Genomic DNA, 9,449 nt, shown 5'->3' with positions numbered 1-9,449 from the left:
CCCCCCCCCTCTCCCTCCCCCCCCTTCTTCTATCTCTTTCTCTCCCTCTGTCTCTGTCTCTCTGCTCTCTGACTCTATCTCTCTTTGTCTGTCTCTCCTCCTCAACACCAATCCAGCATCACCCACTGACTGACTGCTGGCAACTCCCCAGGGATTTCCCATCCCTATCTCAAACTTGAACCTATTAAAAAAAAAACTTGAACCTATGAGAGGCTATGGACAAGAGTTACACAGGACAGAGAGTCATGGAAAGGCTCTGACTCCTCCATGATTAGTGAGAGCGTCCTCACGGAGCCATTGGAGAAATGGTGTCTCTCTCAAGTTCGGCATGTCTAGAACTAGACTCCTCACTGCCACTCATACATCTATCCCTCCTCCAACTGTTCCTATTTCTATCGAAGCAACCGCCATCTTTTCAGTCACCCAGGTTCATAACCTCAGAGCCATCCTTGCTTCTTCCCTCTCCCTTACTGTCACCTTCATCCAATGCACCAAAAGAGCCTGTCAATTCTACCATGACAAAATATCTTGAAGCCATTCTCTCTTTTCTTCTCTATACACACATAGCCACCATGAAGGTCCATCATCTTGCCTGGACCATTGTAGTAGCATCCTCAATGTTCTCCCTGCTTCCAGCGTCTCTCTTCTCCAATCCATCCTCTGCACAACTGCCAAAATACTCCTCCTAAGGAACGTCTTCTAGCTCTACCATTCTCTTGCTCAGAAGCCTTCAATGGCTCCCTATTACCCCAACTCCTTAACCTGTCTTTCAAGGCCTTCCACAATCTGTTTCTAGCCTATCTTTCTAGTTTTATTTCACATCATCCCCCTTCACAGTCTCTACTTCTCAACCAAACTGAACTACTTAGCTAGAGCCTCAGATCCCACCTCCCTATTCTAAGCATTCACTTCCCACCCCACTTACCATGCCTGAAGCACACCTTCTCTGCACCTTGAATCTCATAACCCTTATCTTCCTTCAAGGCCAAGATCTTTCTCTTGAGGCTTCCATGATCCCCTAGATGCTAGTGCTTTCTTCCTCTCCAAATAACCAAACATCATACTTTATCTGAACAGATTGTATAGACCTTGGAGTCCTTTGGGACAGGTGCTGGGTCTTTTTTGTCTTTGGACCCTCACTGCCTAGCCCAGTGCCTTGTAAATAAAAGGCAATTAGTAAATCTTTGTTCAATTGAATGGCATGAGGGCTGAAGCTATGATGAGGGAGAGTACATCTGGTATGGCCCCATAGAAGATGGGGGGAAAGAGGGAGGCATAGGGGATGAGAGATGGTGATGACTTAGATAATCCAGAGACAAGAACCTGATCCAGGGTTGGAACATTCCATAACCTCACACAGAGATACTCTCCTCCAATTCCCTAACCCAAGGGATAATGTGAAACGGAGAGGGGATGGACTCAAGGTGTCTATACTGGCCCCACTCAGAAAATTACAGAGCGATCATGGCCCCCTTACACCAGCCCTGTCCCCATTCCCCAGCCCTCAGCCCCCGGCTCTTACCAGGATGGTGGCCACAACGCCTCCAGCTTCCTTGTCCACCAATGGGACTACCAGCACTGGGAGGGGAAGGGCAGAGAGAGGACAGTGAGAAGGAAATCACCAAGAAAAAAAAACTGAAACAGGCAGACACGAGGTAAAACACAAGAGAAAGGGTGAGATAAAGAAACACAAATCAAATATGTGATTTGACACCAGGAATCACACGCAGGGGAGAGAGAGAGAGGGAGAGACATAAACACAAACACAGATCAAGTATCCCTGTGCCAAAGGAGAGAGACGTCAAAGAAGAAAGAAACAGAGCCATAGGACCACAGGGGAAAACATACAGACACTGAAACTGAGCATCTGTTCCTATAGTGTTTCATGGTTTATAAAGTGCTATCTTTACAAGGGCTCTGTGAAGTAGGCAGTGCAAGCATGAGTATACCCATTTTGCAGATGAAGAAACTGAGGCCCAGATCAGGGAAATGACATGTCCAGAGCACACACAGATAAGAAGCAAGAAGCCAGGCTTCTGACTTACTTTTCCAAGATATTCAGAAGAAAGAAATTTAAAAATAAAGGAAATAACTGGGATGTGTGTGTGTGTGTGTATGCCTGAGAGAGAGAGAGAGAGAGAGAGAGAGAGAGAGAGAGAGAGAGATGGGGCAAATAGAAAGAGACAGGTACAGAGGCAGACATGGACAAGGCCAGAGAGGAAGACAGACAAGGAGACAGGCAACTGGGACTGAGACAAAGACAAAGCTCCCTTGCCACCCCCGCCAGCCCATACTGGGCCTGGGTATTACCTTGTCTGTCAGCAGCCAGCGGGGCAGTCAGCCCCGTCAATGCTTTCTCTGGCAAGTCTGAGGGGCCCAGCCCACTGCAGCTCAGCCGCTCCCAGGCCTGGACGGCATCTCTGAGACAAAAACAAGACCCCATCAGCTGAACTCTAGCCTACAGGCACACAATTAGTCAGGGACGCTGCCCCCAGTTGTGTCCCCTCTTTTCTAATAATAGTTAGCATTTATATCACATATGTTTAGGGCTAGGGTGACATATGTTATAAATGTTAAGGTATATTTATATACGTAAAGCGAACTACTTTACATACGTTATCACATTTGATCCTCACCACAACCCTGGGAGGTAGCTATGATAATTACCCTCATTTTACAGATGAGGAAACTGAGACACAGAAAGGTTAAGCACCTTGCCCAGGATCACACAGCTAGTAAGTATCTGAAGCAGGATTTGAACTCGGAACTTCTTGACTCGAAATCTAGCTTCTTTCTATCCATTGTGCCACCTTGCTACTTTTAAGGATCTCAAAGCATTTTACATATATTATCTTACTCCCCACAACAGCTGTGTAAGTGCTATTATTACTTCTCTTTCACAGATGAGGAAACTGAGGCAGAGAGAGATGAAATGTCCTGCCCAGGGTAATACAGCTATTAAGTGTCTAAAGCAGAATTTGAACTCAAGTCTTCCTAACTCCATGTTCTTTGCTCTATGCACGGTGCCGCCTAGCTGCCTCAGTGCACTTGCTCTGAACAAACCAGTTGAAATGGACAATCCATGCCTCCCTTCCAAATACCTTATATTTCTTTAGACTCATCCCTTTCATTGTGCATTAGACTTCTCTCCCCTCTGCCTGCTCAGCCTCTAATCAGGGAAAAGGAGAAGAAAGCCATAAAGTAGGAGGAACAAAAGTGGGAAATGTGGATAATCCACCAATGGGCCAAAGAGAACCTGGAGAACGGAGAGTGGGTGTGGAATAATTACACTAATAACTCCCCAGATTGTTGTGAGGATCAAAGGAGATAATATTTACAAAGACCTTAGCACCAAGGCTGGCACACAGTAGGTGCTTTATAAAGTTAGCTACTTAAGCTTTACAAAGTGCTCTCTTTGCAACAACCTTGCGACATAGGTAGTATATTATTATCTCCGTTTTTATAACTGAAGGAACTGAGGCACAGAGAAGGCTTGTCCAAGGTCTCAAAGCTTGTGGCAGAATTTACCAGCCCAGGGGTCACTCTGAGGTCCTCAAACCTCTCTTTGGGGGCTCAAAAGCAATGGTGAGAGCATACTTCCTGGGGTACATCCAAAGAAACTAGAACATAGAAAGAGACAGCCATTTTCTGAAGGTCACCCAGCAATCCCGAGGCAGAACTAGCTTCTGGATTCAATTACAAACAGTTCTTTCAATTAATTATTCATCCAGTTCAACTAACATTTCCTGCCACCTGCTAAGTGCCAGGTCCTGTGTTCAGGGCTTTGAGGGGAGCTGACCCAGGCCCTGCCCTCAAGGACCGCACAGTCTTCAAAGACAGTATGCCCAGGCCCTGCCCTCTGGGCACTGTAGTTCAACAGCAGAGCTTAGTGACTACGTCCTGGAAGTCAGTCTGGCATTTCATTTCTAAGCTATTCTATCTCGTAACAAATTTCTTGTATCCACACGTCTAAGGACCTTCCCCTGATGAATTATTTCTGAATCCGTATGACCCCTGTATCCTGGCGGGCTCCTCTTCACTGTCAGAATTGATGCAGAGGCTGGACAGCCACACGATTACGTTAGACGTGGAGGCTCCCTGCCTGGACCCAGCCGGTGGAGGTGGCCTCCAAGGGGCCTCGCAACCCGGAGATTCTATGTACTACAGGCAGCATTATTAGTGCACGGTTCCCATGTGAATAAGTAGCCTCCTTAGAGAGGATGAAGACACTTGGAGCCGAGAACACCTGGGTTAACGTCCCTTCTCTGACACACACTGGCTGTGCGACTGATGCTAGGCAAATTATTTACCCCCTTGGTGCTCTAGGCAGCTCTTTAAGACTGCACATTGCCTAGAGGGTGGTGACCTACATCGGTAGCCTGGGAGTTCCCTAGTCCAATGAAATCACAGTTGCAGGTTGGGTCTCTTGTGAATAACCCTAGACAATGCCATAATCACCCTGTGAGCCCACTGGTACAAGCTTTCCTCTCCTCAGTTAACAGATGAGGCCATAAGTGAAAGGACTTGTCAGTGTCAGCATTGGACTACGATCCCAGGTTTCCAGGCTCCATGCACACGTGTAAACGGGAGGGGTAAGGGAAGGGAGGAGAAGCATTCACCCTGGAGCTTTCAGGGGTCTGTGGCAGGGGCAAAAGGAAGAGGGAGGCTGTCAAGATTAGGGGTGTCAGGTACAGGAGAGCAGAGGCAGGCAAGGCTGGAGGCCAGTAATATCCAAAGGGTCGTGGGAAGTTTAAAAGTTATTGTTAGGACAAAACCATGAAAGTGAAGGCAAAAGGCTCCTGGATGGGCCCTGGGGAGAAGATCTGGGGGCCTAGGAAGCTGATGTGCATCAGGCTATATAACACCTAGGGCAGCGGTCTTCAAGTCAATCAGAGCTTGCTGTGGGCTAGGCTGGTCAAGAAAGTATTCTGGTAAAAGGTGAGGCTTGAGCTGGGCTTCAAGATTCAGGCAGCCGGATCAAAGGATCTATGGATTTACTGCTGAGAAGGACTTCTGATGTCAGCTGATCCAACTTTCTCATTGGACAGATGAGGAAACTAAGGCTCATAAAAGTCAAGTGACTTGCCCAAGATCACACACTGGCAGAGTCAGTACTGGAACCAGGTCCTGACTCCAAACCCAGTGCCCTTTCTAGAGTCCCACGTTGTCACTTTTCAGAAGGTATTTCTAATGAGAGGAGTTGCCATCATCATTAGTCAAGGTACATTTGCAGAGGTCAGGAAAAGTACTACAATGTGTGAAATTCATGAGCAAAATGGGGAGATGAGTCAGATGTTAACTGGGAGCCCTGAGGAGACTATTCTGGCTGCTGCCACAGAATGAGGAGGAGAGAAGGCCAGGGCAAAATTAGAACTTCAAATGCCAAGGGCAAAATCATGGAGGGCCTTGAATGATGGAGAGAAGACTATGGAGAACTTTGAATGCCAGGGACAAGATCACAAAGGGCCTCGAATGCCAGGGCCAAAATCAGAGAGTCCCATAAATGCCAAGGACAAGTGTGTGGCAGGCCTCAGATGCCAGGAACAGGATTATGGAGTGCCTCAGGTGCCAGCCTGAGGACTTTGGACACAGTGAAGCAGGCTGAGGATGGGGAACTGCTGAATCCTCTCACTACCTCTTCCTCTGCAGTGCCTGCTGGCTCACCTCCTGTTTAATTACCCAGCCAATCTTTCGCCAAATGTCACTCCCAGATGATTAATTGTCCTAGGCGCCCCTCCTCCCTCCAGGCCTCCTCCACTTAATTAGGTTTATAGAAATCACTTTGCCCAGAATGGGATGGAAGCCAGGAGAGAACAGGAGGGGGGGCTGGTCCTGGAGCCTGGTAGGGAGGGCAAAGGGGTACTTGGCAAAGGTCAGACAAAGAGGAGGGAGGCAGAGCCATGAGTCTTGGACCCAGGATGAGGTAGGGCCAACCAGGGTAAGGATGCTTACCCGGAGAAGATGAGCGGCCAAAGGCATCCAGCAATGCAAGGCATCTTCCGTTGGATTCCTTTGCCCCCCTGTCTCTCTCTCTATCCAGCTTGGCTGGGACCACATCAAAAAGGTAGGTTTCTCTCCCACCCCCATGCTTGTCCCTTGATTTGTCCAGAGCTTAAGAATCCTGTCATGCTCAGTTCCCTAGTGTGGGTGGTCCCTGGATCTCAAAAGCCAAGGAGAATGGAGGAACTCTGTGGCGCAAGAAAGGGGTGGGAGTTATCCTTCCTAGATTTGGACTTTGGGCTCAGGAGGGCGAGGCTGGACTAAGGGGGAGGGGTGGGGCTCTCTGTGGACCCCACCCAGGGTGGAAAATCTGGGGAACAGATAATCCCCTAGTAGGCCACAAGGTGTCATTGTTCAATCTACATTGCCAGAGAGAGGGAAGGAACTCAAAGTCTGGTTTCTCCTCTGGCCAACCCAACACCTTGCTAAGTAAAGGTCTGACTCCACCTGCTCTCCTCCCTTCTTCCCTACCTATGGCTCAGGGCTCACTCTCGGGGTCTCTGCTAGCCACAATCTACACCAGGAGTTCTAACCTTTTTTTGTGTCATAGACAGTCTGGGCAAGCCTGTGGACCCCTTCTCAGAATTATGTTTTAAATGCATAGAAATAAAATACATAGAATACAAAGGAAATTTTGTATAATTATATTGAAGTGCAATTATCAAAACAATTTTTAAACAACGAAGTACATGGACCCTGTCAAAGTCCACATCCCTCCAGTTCTTCATCCCCCTCACTGGATCCCCCATTCCCAACCCTCTAATGAATCCCCTCTACTTCCTCCCTCCTTTCGGTCCAGGGCTCATCTCCAGGTCCACTCATCTCCTCCCTCTATATTGTCTCCATGAGGACTCTCTCATTCACTCCTCCTATCTTCCATCCTCGCTCAAACCCTAAATCTTGGGCTTAGACTCAGAGAAAAGAGTTGAGACCACTCTTAGAACATAGAATATCAGATCATCAATTCCAAAGGTTCTTAACATGGGGTTCCCAGGGCAGATTTCAGCAAATCCATGAACTTGAATTGGAAAAAAATAATTACATCTGTATTTTCACTGAAATGTAGCATTTCTTTCAATTATATAAGATATTTTTCTGAGAAGGGGCCCACAGACTTCAGCAGACTGCCAAAGGACTCCATGACATAAAAGAAATGGTTAAGAAGCCCTGATCTAGTCCAACCACTTCCTTTGAAAGGAGGAAACTGGCCCAGGGAAGGGAAGAGGCTTGCTCAAATTCTCCTAGCTAACTCCAGTCCTGACCTCTCTCTACTAAGCTCCACACTTGCATCTCCCACTCCCTTCTTTCCAGGCATCTCCCTCTAAGGTTGCCATATTTGTTTCTCCTCTCGTCTGAACCTGGCTCTGCCACCCACTTCTCTATCCCCCAGATGGTCTCTGGATCCTCCTTCCTGATGAACTCAACATCCTTCTCCCAGTCTCGTGTCTCTTTGCTCCCCTTAACACCCCAGTGCCAGCTGGCCCAGGGGGTGGGTTGGACCTTTATGATTCATGACTCTGAAGGTTCTCTTCTCAGCCCCAGAGCGGTCAGACTCTGCTCAGCCAAAGATAGAGACAGATGGAAGAGACAAGGGAGAAAGAAAAACACACATCTTTGATGCGAGTTCCCAGACTTCAACAACTATTTGTTTAAGTGGGTGGAAGAGGACAAGGGAGGGAACAGTTTAAGCTTCTGTCGAGTATGACCATCCCGTCACTAACCCCACCATTGTCCTTAATGAGCTCCCACCCACCCCCCCCAATGAATGCATCATCTTCACTAATGCTCCAAAGATCCTGAGTCTCCTCACCCAGCCTACACTCTCTAAGTTCCTTCCGTATCCTCAGCATCAAGCTCCCATCGCCTTCACAGAGCCCTCACTGAGCTGACACGTCCCATCCCTAAGCACCTATCCCCATGATTTATCCATGATTTAGCCGTTGGGCACACAATCAGTGGAAATGAGGATGAGGACCACAGAAATTCAGAGCCTGGAGATCCCTAAGGACTCACCTGAGAATAGACAAGAAAGAAGAGACTTTAACTACAGCAGAAAAGGAATGAGGTTCCTCTGGAGTAGGGGATTTTCCAGTTTTTAGCCTGAGAAGACCCCTGAAGGGGGTAAATAAGGGCTTATTTAAAGCCCCGGGAAACCTATACCTTTGGAAGGTAGGTGGTCCCTTTTTTCAAATTGGAGATTTTCACATCCTGAAAGTTCAAAATAAGTCACTAGTGTTAAAGAAGAGCGGAAAAAGCTATCCGTCTTCTGGCTGTATGAAAATGACCACAGATAGCATCCAAAAGTGAGGAAGGGAGAGTTCTGCTGTTCGCTGCCCCAGCAAGTCCTGGGACCTCACGCCAGTGCAGAAGTGAACCAGGAGAGGAAAACGAGCTCATTTGTCAGATACGTCTGGTGGGGAGTCAGACGCTGAGGTCCCTTCCAACTCTCAACTGCTGAGATTCTGGGAGGAACAGGAACCAGGCCATAAACAGATGCATTGAAGGAACTGGGGATATTTAGCCTAGAGAAGGAAATGGGAGGGGGGGGGGGCAGGTCACGATGGCAATGGCCCTCCTCGTGGACTGAAGGGCTAGGTAGCTGAAGGCTTATTCTGCTTCACCCCAGAGGGCAGCTCAAGGAACTAGAGATGGAAGGGAAGGAGATTTCAACCAGAGATAACAACTATCCAACAATTGGAAATGTCCTCCGTGATCAGGATCCCTGGTTCTCTTCGCGATTCCCTTTAGATTCTATGAGGCCTTTTCCGATTTCCTCCTCCCTTCCCCAAAATTTGTTACTTCCCCTGGTGAAAGAATTACTTTGCATTGACTTTGAGCAGCTTTACTGATATGTGTGTTTGTGGTTCCCTCCCCCCACCCCCAGCAGAACGTAAGCACCTGGAGGGCAGGCACAGGTTTGTTTTATCCCGAGCCTCAGATAGCATATGCTTGTTGAATTGAATTGAATTTTTCATAGGGTCATAGAGGGAGAGTAGGAAAGGACCTCAGACACCATCTAGTCCAATGTCCTCTTTTTAAAAATGAGATGATGAGACCCAGGGAAGTTAAATAACTTGCCCAAGATCACAAAGGTGGGAAGTATCAGAGGCAGGATTTAAACCGTGGCCCGCTGATTCTAGAGCCCAAGGTAAAAGCAGCTTTATCAGAGAGCTGGGCCTGGAGTCCTGAGCTCAAATCCATCTCATGAACTTACTAGCTATATGAACCTGGGCAAGTTACTAACCTCTGCCTCAGCTTCCTCATCTGTAAAACGGTGAGTAACAACGGCACCTAGCTCCCAGGGTTGTTGTGAGGATCAAATATTTGTGAAGCACTTACCACAGGGTCTGGCATATAGTATGCACTTAATAAATGCATGCTTCCTTCCTTCCTTCCTTCCTTCCTCCCTCCCTTCCTCCCTCCCTCTCTCCCTTCCTCCCTCCCTCCCT

At 47.9% G+C, this 9,449-nt stretch overlaps 1 protein-coding gene across 2 annotated transcripts in view; it reads right to left on the bottom strand.

Moving 5' to 3' along the window:
- Nucleotides 1-9,449, bottom strand: part of PDE2A (phosphodiesterase 2A) — a 117,632-nt gene that overhangs the window by 43,104 nt on the left and 65,079 nt on the right. For both annotated transcript variants that reach the window (XM_027848274.1, XM_027848275.1), the window contains exons 4-5: nt 2,311-2,420; nt 1,523-1,578 (exon numbers count right to left, since the gene is read on the bottom strand). In XM_027848274.1, coding sequence (XP_027704075.1) covers nt 1,523-1,578; nt 2,311-2,420 — 166 coding nt within the window. The remainder of the gene's footprint in view (nt 1-1,522; nt 1,579-2,310; nt 2,421-9,449) is intronic.

The sequence above is a fragment of the Vombatus ursinus genome, unplaced genomic scaffold, assembly GCF_900497805.2.
Source record: "Vombatus ursinus unplaced genomic scaffold, bare-nosed wombat genome assembly UNPS02005659.1, whole genome shotgun sequence".
In the NCBI taxonomy this organism is placed as follows: domain Eukaryota; kingdom Metazoa; phylum Chordata; class Mammalia; order Diprotodontia; family Vombatidae; genus Vombatus; species Vombatus ursinus.
The sequence above is the reverse complement of the archived record's forward strand: the minus strand, read 5'-3'. Positions and strand labels throughout refer to the sequence as shown.